The following is a 16,870-nucleotide window of genomic DNA, read 5'->3' on the forward strand; positions in this document are numbered from 1 at the left end:
TAGTAGAGCTAGTAACCCATCTGGCAGACATGCCCCAGACCACAATGGTGCCTCTCAACTGATGCTGCATTCTTCTAATCTGCATAAAACATAAAATTTTAATTAGACCCCAAAATACTTTGTATGAGTTAGATGACCTACCAATGCACCACTTGAAGGCAGTTCCATGGGGAGTTATGGCTAATGAAGAGGTTAGGTGTTGAAAATAGGGTTTTATAGGGTAATTATGATGGAGAAGTTGAATGGAGTACGCATGGCTTTGAAGAGGCGTGAGCAACCAAGCGAGGGGACTGATTACCAATAGCCATAAATGGCAGTTAATAAGCAAATTTGTGCCTTTAAAAGGGAGGTTTTGGAGGAGATTAGCATAACTATTAGCAACATTTCCAGAAAAGGGAAAATTTAGGTATAGAATCTCTAGATATGGCAAGTTCTAGTAACCCCACTCCGGCCATTGCTGCAACTTCCGATCAATACCAATTATCCAAGACTCAAGATTTTTTACTCCCAATGGATGAATTAATGAGGTTGAGAGATGAAGTTCAGGGTGAGATAAACAGGCATGCAAATGAAGCGGCTTAGCGATTGAGGGAAGAGGAAGAGAGAAAGAAGAGGGAAGAATAGGAAATTGATTCACTCTTTGCTGCATGGGTACCAAAGCATTTTTCAAGCACTGATCGGAAGGAAGAGGAGAGGGATGAGAGGCATCAGAAATGTCCAAAGTATGGCAATGCCACAGAGAGTGATTCCGAAGCAGGTTCAAGCTCAGGTTTTGAGTATCCCGATGAAGAGGTGAATACCATTGATGAAGGTTCAGATGTTGCTGAAGAGAAGAGAAAGATGGAAAAATATCTTGATTGGAAACTGCGCAGGCGGTTTGAGTTTGAGAGAGCCAATCCAAATATTTTCGTCAGAACCATGCAAGAGGGAGAACCCAAAGTTGAAAAGAGAGCTCCTGTGAGAATTTATCCCAGAGTTGTTTCTGCAGAAGACTCCAATGGATCTGACGAAGAGCTTCCTGATGTTTCCAGTGAAGAGGATGATGAAGAAAGCTCGTCATCTGGAGATGGTGATACTTCTTCTGCTTCATCAGGCAGCAGTTGCAGTGAGCGGTATGAGAAGGATGAGGATTGGAGTTATGATGAGGAGGGATTTTAGAGTTTTCCTCCGGGGTATAGAGATTAGCCAAGGTTTCAGACTTTGAAAAAAGTTTGATAATGATCAACAAGGTTTTTCCTAACTTGCTTACTCTATGCTTACTCCTAATCTTCTGTATTCTGTTGTTGGTACTGGTAGATAGGTTCTTGAAGTTTCTCTCTTTTCGGTCGGTCTTGGTAAGTGAAGTTTTTCCTGCTTTTTGTTGATAACAGATGGTGATGATGTGTTTTGTGAATTCGGTGAAGGGTAACTTTTGTCTGTGGAACTCAGTGATGTCTGTGTACTGAGGTTCTTGGTTGTAAGTTAGATTATGGTATTAATATTTAGATATGTAAGAATTGTGGTTGGGTTGGGGGTTATGTTTGAAAACTTTTTTGGTACTTTGAAAACTAGTATGGATGATTTTAATTTTCTGAATGTGATTGATACTGAATCTAGTAATGGAGAAGTACAAATTGGTAAGAAAAACAATGAAGAATCTAGGTTAAAGCTCAACCTTAGCCAAACTCTTGTCTCACGTGTGACACATAACTATTTTATACCATCTCATGTTCTTCACCTGACACACACTTCACAATGTACAAACACGAGTTTTCCTCTACCTAGGTCAACATCGACGATGGAGAATATCACCACATTTATAAACTCGGCGTGTATGATTCAGTATGAAGAATGACCAAGTCACAAAGATGTGCAGATATCTTTAGGATTTTGGTCTGACGGTCTACAACACGTGTGAGTATCCAGCTGTACTCACGCGAAAAGAGAATAGTCGGTGGAGATAATAGGAAACAAAGGGATAACTAAGGTTGTTTTTGGAGGATAGACTCAACTCATCAATCTAGCCTTAGAAATTCATGCAATCATGAAAGGAATTCTTATCTTATCGTTTCATCCTCATCTCACCAAATTAAGATTAGGACTTTGCAGCCATAAACAGACCAACAACCAGTCATCCTAACAACAATTTATCTACAAATTTCGCCTCTTTCATAGCTTTTTTACTGCAACTCTCCGCAACTTAGAACTATGATCTCTCTTTTAGTTTCCCTCCTCAAGACCAATGTTGATCTCTCTCAGGTGACTGAAGCAATCTTCAAACAACCATTATCTTGGTTTAGAACATGAACGTTCATGATCAACCTTCTGTAACCCATCATAAACCATGATCCTCACTTTCAAATTACCTTAACCCATTTTAGGTACCTATAACTACATAATGGAAATTAATTAGCTTCGTAAAAGAGAATGGCGGAGAAAATGGTGGTAATCATGAGATCAAAAGCTACGATTCCTTCACCAATTAGGATGATCTCACATTCTTATATGTTTTTCTCTTTTTTGTTTCTTACCCTCTCGTAGGGGCGAAACCAAAGGTGGGGTAGACCTGACCCCCCACCCCCACCCCACCCACCCACAGAATATATATATATATATATATATATATATATATATATATATATATATATATATATATGTTGTCCTTAATTTTATGTATGTTCAATCCTTAAAATTTTAGTGTTTAGTCCCCCTATTTTTTAAATTTCTGTAGTTTATTCCATCCAAAACTATATTATTTTTAGTCCCCTCAGTCCTAAAACCTGGCTCTCTTACTGTTCGCTCGAGCGATTTTTTCAGGTAAAGAAATCTCATTTTTCGCCTAGTGGAGACTGTTCAGATCTTCGGGGTCTAAGTAGATATGAGCATTAATAGTCTTAGGTTTTTTAGTTAATTACTTCTCTTTCAACATCTTATAGTTAGGATTTAAGTATTTTTACAGGGTAAGATGTTTCTTCCATGTTGTTTTCTGGCATGTTAGTTGTCTTAATGGTATTCCTATCTGCGTCAATACGATGTTTCTCTGTGGTTTTAAAAGCAATTCTTTTATAAGTTATAAGAGATTTAAATGCATTGGAGAAATGTTAAGGTAACTGAATTCTTAACCAACATCAAGATATTAGCGAAAATACCCCTCCTTCGAGGAGTTTAACTTTGTTTCTTTTTTTCTACGATAAATCTCATAAAATTTCATTCATGATAAAATAGAGATTACATGGACATCAAGAACATCAAGATGAAACATCGTAACACAATTAAAAGGTACTAACAAAGAGTAATTCGTAAAGAGAATTAACTAATTACCAACAAGAGTACCAAACAACCCAAAAATTGAAATAATAGTTTTTGGAATATAATCCAACCATTTTGATAGGCTTTTCTTCTTAAAAAAGAGATCCTCTCATAAAAATATGTGAGTAATATACCCGAAATCTTAAATCTTGATCACCATACTAAAAATCTTCCCTGAAATCACAAAGAAACACCATGAGCAAAGAGAATCTCCATAAAAAAGGAGACATAAACAAAAAGACAAAACATCCACATGGCCACCATAAAAATCTCTTAAAAATAATGGAAACTAAAACAAGAACTAAGACAAATCTAACCTAAACTACTTGCTTAAATTTTTTTAAAGCCATCAAAACGGCTGCATTTAACCGTTGTACCAACTTTTCTCTCGTGAGGATTAATACTAAGCCTTATACAAATTTCGGAGTGTGTATTTTTTTTTCTTTTTCTTTTGTGTAGCTTATCATAAAGTAAATATACAAAACCATTGATGACATGAAACGCACAAAAGGGAAAGTTGCCCTAAAATTTGACATCAAGTTGAATGAAATGTGTTGTGTGAAACACGTGTATTTAAGATAAAGTAGTCGTTAGTTTCTAAACAGTGCGCCACCTCAACAATACGCGAACTGATGTACTTTTTCTTTTTTCTGTGAAAATTGAATAGACAGCTCTTTCTAATTCTAATTACAAATAAGGACACTCACTCGCTAAGCGCACTCAAGACATAGCCATAGTTAGAGACTTAGAGTTCCATTTTATAAACACTTACTACTACTCTCTCGTATTAGATGCGTATTTTTGGAGCCCGTCGACAAGTACAAAACTAGTTTATGTTTGCCCTAAAAGCTAAAACACAATCTGATCTCCAAATGTGAATTTTTAGGTTCTGTCATGTCAAAATTATGATGCCCCCAACACTAATCTCATTTCCAAACTCTCGAAGTCTCCAACTCACACAGAGTCCAAGACTATGAAACTAAAAAACAGCTATAAATATGTCAGTAATTTCAGTACCAAACAGCTTCAGTTCCTATCAGCATCAGCCCTCATTAAAACCTCTCTCACTACCTACTTCACACTCATTCCCAACTTGAGAAAGCAAGATCTTTGGATTCCAAATCAACACTGCAACTTTCACTAATCCTGCAATTTTTCTCTACTACATTCCATATGCCTTTGGGATCATTTGATTTTCTTTCATTTCGCAAAAAAAGTCATCTTTGACTTTGAGTACTTTCAGTCTAGCTGATGGGTTTATTATCAGGAATTAAAGTTTGATAAACAATCTCTCTGATCAAAAGATTTCTAACTTGTGCTCTTTTATCCTTTGATTTTGGAAAACCCTTCTGTTTATTAGTGTTTTGAAGCTCAAAAGAGGGGGTTTTGCATTAAAAAACTGAACTTGAAAAAAAAAGCATAATTAAAATCAAACATTGTTATTGATCTGAGTACTGAAGATGGAGAATACAGAGACTGGTGAGGAGAACAATGAAGAGAAAGTAGCAGAAGATTGGTGTTTTCATTGTAAAGATGGTGGATTACTTCTCGTCTGTGACCACAAGTAATTCTTTCACTCTGTATTCCTCTTACTTTTCAGCTTTCACTTTCTCTCCCTTCCATGGTGTATTTTTTGGGGGGATATTTACACCGGTACAAGGGGTAATTTAATTTTCCATCTAGGGTAGCACGTTAAGTGTCTGTGTGGTTTACTGTTGAAGAAAGGGTTTTTAGAAGTGCTGAGTTGTTGATATATCCAGGGACTCTGCTTCTTGTATTCTTGCTTTGTATTCTGACAAACTTGTTTGTATTTGTTTAATTAATTTCATGCATGCATGACATCCATGTGTTAAGAATTATCTTTATTAACACTGATTAGTGATTAATGTCAGTAATTAGCTTTTAATTTGGATCCTGATATCTTTTTTTTCTTATTAATTAGTAATAATTAAGAAATTGGCGGCCAGCACAATCAGTTATCATGAATGAACTCAAATAGATTGAGTTTTGTAATGAAGTTTGCTTTGGTCTTCAAGTCTATAAGAAGTATTTTATGGAAAGCGTAAATGAAATTTTTTCTTACTGAAGTCTGGAAATTATGTTGAAAGTGCTGTTTTATCTCATTGTTGAAATTTGCAATCCTAGTGGGTATTATAAATGCGTTTCAAGAGGTTAGAAACCACAACGTCAAGCATCCTGTGTCAAAGCCAGAAATTCCCAATTACATGCTGACATAGTTAATTACTGGAATCATTTTATTTCCTCTTTAATAGGGTAAAATGTCTCTACTTTATGACTTGTATTATCGCCATGCGCCAAGTAGTATGTTATTGTTAAGCTGGTATTTGTACCTGACTTCGCTCCTTTGCTACTGTTTCGCAGGGATTGTCATAAAGCTTATCACTCTGAGTGTGTTGGAAAGGATCCTTTAGAACCGGAAACAGGGGAGCCTTGGATTTGTAGTAAGACACTCACCATTGCGCTCACTTTTTTGTTTTTGGTCCAAGTTCTGTACATTCTGTACATGCATATCCATAAACAGATATGTAGAGTGGCTGTTACAGTGTTCTTACATCATGTCCATGAACATTGATATATCATATAGATGTGTAGCTCAGCTTCTCGAAGGTTGTCATTGTACGGGTCTCATTAGTGGGATCCTGAAAATATCTTTTTTTATGTTTCCGTTGCAGTTATGTAATTTTTCTAGGAGCTGTGAGAAATGGAGTGAAATAAAATAAAGAGATAAGCCAATGTTGGGATCTTTCTGGTAGACCAATAAAGTTTAGATGGTTGGTCTAAGCTGTATTTCGGATATCATGTGTACTTAGTAGATCTGTTTCCAGCTCACGTTTCTAGTGCGGCAATTGTTTCCTGTTTCATACTTAGCGTCATTCTAAATTGTCAATTTAATTCTCGATTCTGGTAGACTGGCATTGCTGCTTCAATTGTGGTGGAGGTCCAGAATTTCATTGCATTTCCTGTCCGAAAGCTGTATGCAAACGCTGTGTTAAAGGTGTGGAGTTTGCGAATTTCAGAGCAAAAAAGAGCTTCTGTGGTGATTGCTTAAAGCTTCTTCTATTAATAGAAGAAAATGTTGAGGTCGACTCTGATGGGGTATTTCTGCTTTCCTAAGCGTGCTTTGATTAAATTTTGACAAACCTACACTGTCTTTCAGCATATTGATTGGTAAACCTTGTCTGTTATGTTTAGTCATATTAATTCCAGCTATATTTGCAGGGCAAGATAGATTTTAAGGACAGGGAAACATATGAGGGCCTGTTCAAGGAATACTGGGATCTAATAAAAGACGAGGAAGGCGTAACTTTAGAAGATCTCTATACTGCTGACAGACTATTGCATAAGGGCAAGGGAAATAAAAAAGAGGGCTACAAGGGCAATAAAAGAGAGGGCTGCAGAAAAAAAATTGATTCAGATAAACTTTTTATATGTGATAAGGAGGATGAATTGTTATCGGATTTTGAAGAAAATGAGGAGGATCTAACACTGGCAATAGTTCCATCCAATGGGATTCCACATCCTGCACTGAAGTCGATGAAAAGAAAAATGAAAAAGAAAAAAGTGTTTATCGGGTGGGGATCGAAGCCTCTAATAGATTTTCTTACATCCGTTGGCAAGGATCCAAGCCAGACTTTTTCTCTTTTTGATTTGGTCAAAATTGTCAACGAATATATCACCAATAACAGACTCACTGATCGAGAAAAGAAGAAGAGGGTTATATGCGATGAAAGGCTCCTTTCTCTTTTAGGGAAGAGGACAGTGAACCGAACTAAAATTCGTGACTTGTTGGAACCACATTTACGTGATAACCAGGATTCATCAGAGGAGGATGAGTTGAGTGATAACTCAGAAGAGGGTGAAGGTGCTTCAAATTCTTGCAAAAGGCAAAGAAGGATCAGCATGGACAAGGACAAGACAAATGGGACAGTTAAAATTAAATTTGCTCCGCGTAGCTGTTTTGCTTCTATAGTAACTCAAAACATCAAGTTGGTTTATTTGAAAAGGAGCTTAGTTCAGGATCTATTAAAAAAGCCTGATACTTTTGATGGCAAAGTGGTTGGAAGCTTTGTTAGGGTCAAAAGTGACCCTAATGATTACCTCCAAAAAAATTCTCACCAGCTTCTGCAAGTTACTGGTAGGTTCTGTTATTAGACTATTGTTTGCTTATGCATTGCTTTACTCTCTCTTCTGCTGAAACTATGCCTCGAAGTATCGCTAATTGCATCACTAATATGATAGGGTACGTTCGATGGCAAATGAAATCAAATTCTGCCATCAGTGTAGTATATTATATCTCAGCAGTGTATCTCCATACATAATGTATCTAGTAAGATGTTACAATTTTATGTCTCGGGTGAATTAGATACCTAGTGATAGTATGTTGCATTTTTCAATAGGTGAGAGGTTGGTCTGTTTGCCCGTCGCAATATTTTGGTCGGGCAGTGAGTTTCGTTTGTAGGATATACTGTGGGTACACTGAAATGCTGTATGGATATCTGAGATTTATGCCAGTCATAATGTTAGTCAGTAGTGCAATAAAATCAAGTAGATGTTCTGCTGGGTAATTGGATTGAACTTTCACCAGCTAGACAATCCCCTCTTAGAAGTTTACATTCTATCGGGAACAGATATGTATATGCCATTATATGATAATGCTGATACGATATTTGCTGTAACTCAGGGATACAGAAGGTTTCGGAGGCGGGTGAGAGTAATACAGAGATTAACTTGCAACTCTCAAGTATGAGTGACGGTGTCCAGATACGCATGCTGTCAGATGATGATTTCACTGAGGTAAAGCTGCTTTTTCCCTGCCACATTAAAACTATAACTGTACTGATTCTGTTGGGCCAGATGACACTACAGAACAACTGATGTTTTTATTATATTTACATCGTTGTCAGACCGCCGAGTTGGTTGGATCTCATGGTCTACTGACTGTAGATCTGTTCTCCGAGAGATCGCTTGACTTAGTTCACAAGTAGAATTTTACTGGCCAGACTCGTATGGAACTAGTTCGAAATTTAGTTGACTTACGAGTTATCTCTAATTAATTTTCTGAGAGAAACACTGCATAAGGACTTGTCTAGTTAGACCTGAACAAAGAAAACTCAAGGTGATAATATGGCCCAAAAAGATCGTTTGGTGGACGTATTTTCACCTCACAAGAGATCACTTCTTGTTCAATTTTCTTGTCAACTTGCTTTTATGTGTTTGCAGGAAGAGTGTGAGGACTTACGCCAGCGTGTGAAAGATGGTCAGGTGAAGAGGCCCACTACTGTAAGTTTTAACTTCACCTGTGTCTTTTGTTAAAGTTATTTGCTTATGGAATTCCGAAAATAGTAATTACCCTGCATAAATTCCTAACCACGAAGTCACAATATTTTCAAAAAGATCTTAACAAAGCAATCAGTTTAGTGTATACGTTTAACACATGTGCTAGATTATATGTTAATTATTCACCTTCAATTCCTGCTCCAGTCGTGTGAATCTGAATTGCTTAGAAATCCTGGCCCTTGACTAGACTATTTTTCCATCTGACTGCTGTTGAGTGAATTTAATAGACGTGCTACATATAGAGGGCCATATAAGTGTCGTGGTAATTGTAACTGATACAAGATATCTCACACAGAAAACCTTCTACTTTTCATGTATTTTGTTAAGTGTCTGCTGATCAAATCTTTACAGTTTTCTCCTTATTTGCTTTTTGTTAGTGGGATCTTGAGGGGAAGGCCAGAGTTCTGCACGAAGATATTACATATCATGTAAGCTTTTTTGAACCTTATAAAAAAATTAAAATATGGCGATACCTTTCTCCATCTTCGTTTGAGCCCGTTCGTTGGTCAGGACTCACTTAGTAACTATGATGGTCCTGCTTGTGTAGGAGGTTTATTTTTCTTCGTGATATGGTATAAAATAGTAGTATGCTTGAGCCTTGAGAACACCTATATAAAATATGAATACTGAATATACAACGAAAAAAGAAAAATTGCTTGATTCACTCAAACAGGTTTTGAAAGAGGTCTATAGTGTCAATGAATAAAACTCATCCGTGGCTATAAATTTTCATAAATAGTTGAATTTTAGATTTCACCATTTTTTTTAGAACTTTTATGTTGCACTGCTTATGCCATTCTGCATGTTGCTTTTCTCTCATGAACAAATTGTTTTCAGTGGATCGAAAGAGAGCTTGCCCTGTTACAAAATCTCATTGATCGAGCAAATGAGAAGGGATGGCGCAGAGAATATCCTTCATGAGAGTGTTACTTTAATGTAATCTATGAAACTGTTGATGACACAAGTGGAATTGTGCTCTCACCCACTCTCCATCTCCATTATAGCTTTTATCTCTAGTTGCATATAACTATACTATTCATGAGGTAGATCTCTTATGTCTTGCCTATTAGTATATTATTTTCCTCACTGAGTGTCATGATTTATATGGAGCAGCATGTTAGAACTTAGGTGTTATGATTTTTCTTGTATGTTACGTTACCTTGACTTGCTGAGATCCTACGCTCTGCGAGTACCTTGAGAGGAGGACGCTACTTCAGTCACCATCTGAAAGGGAAAGATTGATACAAGAAGTTCCACTAGTAATTGCTGATGAAATCGAGGTTGAGCCTCCTGTTGAGTTGCCTGGAGATGAAAACCCTAACACCGATGATTCACCGAGATCAATCCTTTCCAGGGATTCAGAATCTCTTGATGACGTGGCAAGAAAAGAAACCTCTTCTAGTCCTAAAGATGGAGAAGTTATACCTGCAGGTGCCCTGATATCCTGTTGCGTAAATGTTTTTGATAATATCATCCTGTTCAGTCTTGCAAAGAATTTCTTTGGCCGTTTGGACAAATCTTTTTCTTAACAATCAATACAAATGCAGATTTTAAGCATATTTGTCACCTTTACATGCCAGATTGTAATGTAGAATTTATAACCCTAAATTTCTTTGTCAGAACCAGAGAATTATATTAATGCTAACTCAGCACTGTCTCAAAAGATGAAATCTTGGGTACTTGTAGATGTGCACCTAAAATGCTTATTTTGGAAATTTGCTTTCTTTTGCATTAAACGCAAGCATATCAGAGCTGAAGTCAGATGCAGGCGTGTATCTAGGGCAAATTATTAACTTGATTTCTTTTTTGATGTGTGAGCTGCTATTGAGGAACTCATTACAGATTGAAACGCAGTCTCGCTTTCTGATTACCATTGATATCTCAAATTGAGGGAGTGTATTTATGGAAGTTGCGCAACTTCATTACTAGAACTACTGTACCTGTGGCATTTTCATGCTTTGCCAACTGCATAACTATACTGTCATTCTTATTTTCCAGGTCGCGGTAGCAAGATAAAAAGTATTACTTATGCAGTTGTTGAATCAAATATAATTATGAATGAAGTCCAAGATGGGGGAAACATTGCTGCCGGAGTGTCTGATGACTTAAAAGGTAAATGATTTTGATCTTTATTACATTTGACTTTTAACTTGTGTGCACACTTTAAGTCAACCATAGATTTCTTTGGAGCAGGAAGTTCGTTCCAACATGGATTTCTGTAGTATTTTCGTGTTATTTTTATTTATTTAAGTAATCTTATCTTCTATGTCTAGATGGCATGAGTAGAAATGTTGTTGCTAAACTAGATTTCACTGGGAATGAAGATCGAAATGGGGGAACTGTTTATGGCAGCGTGGGTGAGAAAGTAAAAGGTGGGTGAATTCATAGCTTATCCAACTTACTTGCAAACCTTTCTTTAAAACATCCAGATTTATTTCCTTTCAGATTCTACCAGACGAAAATTTAGAAGTGATCATCTCCTGGAAATGAATTTGAAAGAAACTCGAAAATGCGTCTTAGTTGCTCTAATTTGAAACACAAGACTCTGGTGGATTAATTCTATTATTTGTTTTATGATGCCTATGTCTGTTTGGAGTCGTTGACTAATGGATTTTTTTCTTGTTTGTTCGTAGCTGCAGCATCTGTTTCTGTAAACTGTACTAAATTGGAAGTTGATGTTGTCAAGGAAGAGCAGAAACAATCTCGTTCCAATAAAATTGAGCAGCAATCATCAATAGAGGATGCCAAGCAAGAAAACAATGAAAGAAACTCCCTAATTATGAACAAACACCAGGATAAGGTGGACGTTATGGTGATTGATTTAGCCAATGAAGATGGAGATGCTTGTGGAAACTTAATTCTTGAGAACCCTGAAAGTTCGATATGGCATTATCTAGATCCTTCTGGTAAAAGTCAGGGACCGTTCTCAATGAGTTTGCTCAAAATGTGGAAAAGCAAGCATTTCTTTACCCCAGATTTTAAGGTTTGGAAAACAGGACAGCCAAAAGAGGCGGCAATCCTTCTTACTGATGCGATATGTCAAGTATACCCTGAAAATAGTAGGTAAAATGTGTTGAATCCTGTTGTATCATTTTGTCCATACCTTCTTTTTTGTCCTTCTAGGATTAATCTCAGTTGCTCATCTGTGTTATGTTGCTGATTGAGTAACTGAATAGTTCCTTTCGGTTTTCTCGGCCTTTGTCTTGTCATGTAGTACAAGTATCTATCTTAGTAATGCCTTGATAGTGGTAATGCCAGAAATGGTTCCATCATCTTTTCAGAAGCGTTTCTTACCATGTTAGAAGTTTTGTTTTGAAGTGTTATAGACTGGGGTCATTTCTGTTTTGATTTGAAAGTGACCTCTTTGTTGTATCATGCTAGTCGCCTCGCCACTTTACCCGGCGCTCTGAGTTGGCGAGGGTACGATTCTTGACATCAGTGGGAAGTGGGAACTCTATAAGAAAATCAAATGATGAAACAGTGAATAATTGCGCAATTTCTTAGAGTTCTTACATAATGGCCTTGTTTGGTAAAGTTTATTATTATAGATAATCATAAATTGATAAATGATTTTGATATAATCATTTTTAGAATAAATTTTTCCGAACACTTTTTTTCAAATAATTGATTATTTTGATTATTTTAGAATGATGATCTCAAGAAGGAGAGGAAAGAACAATGATCTAGGATTTTTTTTAGTCCTATGTAGTTTTTATGTCTCTCTTTTGATAGTTTAAAAAAAAAATAAGAAGAAAAAATTCAACTTGAGTTTGAGTTTGTTGGAAAAAATAATTGATTATAATAAATTTTCAAAACAACTTTTTATGAAAATAATGGATTTTTTCAATTATTATTAAAATAATCAATTATTATAATGGTTACCAAACACATATAGAATCCATTATAATTTCCATAATGAATTATGGGTTGATAATCAATTAAAATAATCGTTACCAAACAACCCCAATGGGTTTAGTGTTTCTAATTCAAGCCTGTTATAGGGGCGGCGGCATGGTTTATTAGAGGGGAGCATTATAATAAGACAAAAAGGGTCATTACAAGTGTCCCTTATCCAAAAAAAAACTGGAAATGACAAATTAACCCTCATAATTGATAACCTAGTTTAGTGATGATAATTAAGTTTAGTGTTAAGATTAATTTCACTTATATTAACTCAAATCAAAACCAGAATCACATATTTAGAGTTAAAAGAAAAAAAAAAACCAAGACCTGAAAATGACTGGGTATACTTCTTAATTAGTCCCAGCTAGCTTTTTGTTGCTCAAAGTTATCTAAACTACGTAAAAAATTCAATTTTTTTACATTTTCAGAGCTAATTATGGTTGGAATTTTGCTCATAACCAATCGTAAATCTAAGTTACCGTTCGTAAAAGATGAACTACCAACCGTAACTGGTTAAATTTGAAGAAAACCCAATCGTAAAACCAATTACGGTTGGTAACCAAATGCTCGATACGAACCGTAACTCAGTTACGGTTGGTAACCAAATGCTCGATACCAACCGTAACTCAGTTACGGTTGGTAACCAAATGCTCGATACCAACTGTAATTGAAGAAAATTCTCAGATATAAGAACATACGGTTGGTAATTGAACTATTACCAACCATAACACATCAAAGTCTCCAGTTACGATTCGTAATTGAGTTAAAATCAACCGTAACTTACATATACCCAGAAATTTCAATTTTAATTTTCATCTAAAACCCTAATTTTTGATAGAAATTAAACTTAAATCGAACAAAATAAACCAAATCGTAACTGGGTTTTCAAAACATACCTCATATAAGTCATTACACTACACTTGATTAATTTTGGAGGTTACGGTTGATGGGAGGAGGAGAAGAGAAGAAGAAAGAAAATAAATTTTCAATTTAGCTTTGATTATTTTTTTTTGAGCACTAATTATTTGTATTTTTAATTTTTTTCAATTTAGCTTTGATTTAGGTTAAAAAATGGGAGGATAATCTAGTCAATTTACACCCCTATAGGCTGTCCCCTAACCAATTAGAGAGACATTACTATCACACTACCGTCCCTCTAATAAACCATGCCACCCCTGTAACAGGCTTGTTCTAATTTTATCTGGTGAATGAAATATATGGTTTGGTGGAGAAAAAAATTGTTTATGGATGTGGAGATGACTCCTAACAAAAAGAAATAAGTGATCAATTAACTCTAATGAATTAACCTCGAACCCAATGTGATGTGCTTGACATCTTATTAGTACCAGCTAGCGAACGCTGTCTCAGTTATATCAATCAAAAATTGCTAATTCTTGGCCTCAATGTTAAGTTGTCTCAGTTATATCAATCAAAATTTGTTAACTCTTGGCCTCAATGTTAAGTTGAATTGAAGTATGAAAAAATATACCCTTGTTATGAACCCCGGGAGTTGAAAATACTTTTTTTTTTTTTTGAAACCGAAAGATTAAATAGATTAGGATCGAGAGACTACAAAGTTTGCCTCATCCAGCACTTTTGGCAGATATGTCACCAGGAGGTTCTAACAGCCATACACTGCTCAATCTATCTATTCTTGCAAGTTTAGATAAGATATCTGCTACCTTATTCTTTTTTTTAGGCACATAGTTACAAACCTAAGATCTAAACAATCTAAATAAAGATTTTATTTCTAAAATTGAATTACGAAGTCTCCAATCAATATTTGTCCAGCTGTTTGCAAACGTGTACGCAAACAGCCGGAAGCTATAGTTTGCGTACCTGGTTTGCAAACTTAGTGGCTAAGTTCTAAAATCGGTTAAGTATGATTCTCATACTCATGAACTAAAAACATTTATGAATTAAGTAATGCAATCTTTGCAAACCATGGTTTAATGTTCATGAATATTGTTTCTCATATAAGTACTTTGTACGATTACGAATCAATCTGATTTTATTTCAATTGGTTCATATATGTTTTTATGTAAACAATTGAACAACTCTATGTGAAACATAATTAGATTCATTTGATTATCTTTCATGATTGATTGATCATCATATTTGATCTGTAGGTGTTAGATGAATGTGGTTAAGACAAAAGTGTTCATATTGGCTAACTTCGGTTAATTGTTACTGAGCCAACTCAATATACACGTTTAGGTACGGTTACCCATATCTAAATGAAGGTATATTTCATTTGTGTGTAACAAGCTAGACCATCTAATGGTAGAGAGATATTGCTCTGGTTTTAAGCAAACATAGCTTGAATCTTAAATCAGGATTTCATCTAACGGTGAATATTAAATGCTTTGTTACTAAGCTATCTTATCTTTGATTGAAAGCAAACCCTGATTTGAAAGATATATAAGGGAGAACTTTAGCAACTGGAAAATCTAATCCCGACACTTTCATGTGTCCTAGTTGCGTACTAGAGTCGATTATCCTTGAACCTAGATTTTCCCAAAACCATATTAGGTCAAGGACTTGAAGACTTCATTTGGGATTCGTGAAGCCAGATTCAACTATTTTCCTTGTAGTTGCGTATTATGATCCTACTTGTTCTATCGTATTGAGTACTATCTTCTCTAAGATTTGCTCGAGATTTATCTCTGATAGGTAAGATATAAAAAGTAATCACAAAGTTCTTCGTATCAGAATTTTTGGTTACGCAATAACTTGTTCTACTGCCATATAGTTAAGTTATTGTGAGGTGATTGATATTTCTAGGATGCTCTTCGGGAGTATAAGACTGGATTATCAATTGGTTCATGTTCACCTTGATTTATCAAAAGAGGGAACAAAACTTCATAGGTACTTTTGTGGGAGACAGATTTATCTATCGGAATAGACTTATCTGTGGGAGACAGATTTGTTTATAAGGCTTCGACTTTGGGTCGTAGCAACTCTTAGTTCTAGGTGAGATCAGCTAAGGGAATCAAGTGCGCAGAATCCGACATGGTTCTAGAAGCGTAAGGAACATGACTGTACCTTAATCGGTGTGAGACTTGGTTAGGGTTCAACTACATTCCAGTCTGAGGTTAACTTGTAATAGGCTAGTATCCGTTGCGACTTAATACAGTGTGGTGTTCAAATCTGGACTAGGCCCCGGGGTTTTTCTGCATTTTCGGTTTCCTCGTTCACAAAATTTCCGGTGTCTGTGTTATTTCTTTTCCGCATTATATTTGTTTATATAATTGAAATGTCACAGGTTGTGCGTAGTTCAATCAATTGGTAAATCCGACCTTTGTTTGTTGGATATAAATTGATTAACACTTGGGTATTGGTATTTGGTATCGTTCAAGTATTTCTCACATCTATTAGGCTCATAGATTTCTATCTGCTTGATTAGTTGATTGATTTGAGAAAAAGAGATATAACTCTTTGATATCTTTCTTGGTTGAGCTTGCTTTATAAGCTGGTGCTCTCAGAATAATATTGGAGTTAGTCCATACAGATTGCCGAACGAATTATTGGGTGTGGTTGTTATACCCCCGCTTTTCAAGACCAATTCCACCTGTTTTATTATCATTAATAAAAGATCCATCAATATTAATTTTAAAAATTCCTCTTGGAGGAGGAGACCAGTGGAGATTTTCCCGAACTATGGAGGTGATAGACTGATCGCGGGAGGTGGCTTGGCTTCATATTCTGCGAGCTCTTTTTACACCTTTGAATAATTGTGTCTGGAGATGAATTGTCGTTACTAAACGCCTTGTCACTTCTGGCATTCCAAATACACCAAGCTACAATTGCGATATTACATACTTCCCTTTCATGTACCTGGTGTGCAATGAGTTTGTCAAACCAGTCACAAAACTAGTCCATCAAGTTCCCATAATTGTCGGTACATAAACCCAATGTGGCAAACCACACTAGTATAAATGAAGAACATTCTAGAATGCAGTGAGCAAGTGTTTCCGACACTTGAGCATAGAATGGGAAAGTTAAATATCCACTTTGAATAATGCTTTGCAGCTTGTATCTAGTAGGAAGTATATCTTTGACACATTTCCAAACGAACTGGTTTATTCTAGGAAGCAGAGGGAGTTTCCACAGCTTCTGAACAATTCCTTGCATTCTTTGACCAACAGAATCATTAACATTCTTTTCCTTAATCATTTTCATTTATTTTGATTTTAAAGAAAACCAAACTTTTTTCTCCAGCATCCATACTAATCTATCTTTATAGTTATGATGTATAGAGATTTTCTGAATAAGTCTGGCAGTTGATGCTTCAAAAAGATTGAAAAGAAGACTAATGTTC

At 35.8% G+C, this 16,870-nt stretch overlaps 1 protein-coding gene across 4 annotated transcripts; it reads left to right on the plus strand.

The window, feature by feature from the left end:
* The first annotated feature begins 4,029 nt into the window (after positions 1–4,029).
* LOC113331965 (uncharacterized protein At5g08430-like) lies at positions 4,030–11,963 on the plus strand. 4 transcript variants are annotated; one of them, XM_026578609.1, is made up of 12 exons: positions 4,030–4,852; positions 5,671–5,750; positions 6,218–6,405; positions 6,529–7,444; positions 7,991–8,103; positions 8,530–8,589; positions 9,024–9,074; positions 9,484–9,554; positions 9,827–10,077; positions 10,645–10,758; positions 10,920–11,018; positions 11,280–11,963. In XM_026578609.1, the coding sequence occupies exons 1-12, from the start codon at positions 4,749–4,751 to the stop codon at positions 11,711–11,713; spliced, it is 2,481 nt and encodes an 826-aa protein (XP_026434394.1). In that variant the 5' UTR covers positions 4,030–4,748; the 3' UTR covers positions 11,714–11,963. The 4 variants fall into 4 exon arrangements, with proteins under 4 accessions (XP_026434394.1, XP_026434395.1, XP_026434396.1 ...); XM_026578610.1 differs by having other exon boundaries at positions 11,286–11,963; XM_026578611.1 differs by having other exon boundaries at positions 10,953–11,018.
* The last annotated feature ends 4,907 nt before the right edge of the window (positions 11,964–16,870 follow it).

Source organism: Papaver somniferum, unplaced genomic scaffold, assembly GCF_003573695.1.
Source record: "Papaver somniferum cultivar HN1 unplaced genomic scaffold, ASM357369v1 unplaced-scaffold_128, whole genome shotgun sequence".
NCBI lineage: Eukaryota > Viridiplantae > Streptophyta > Magnoliopsida > Ranunculales > Papaveraceae > Papaver > Papaver somniferum.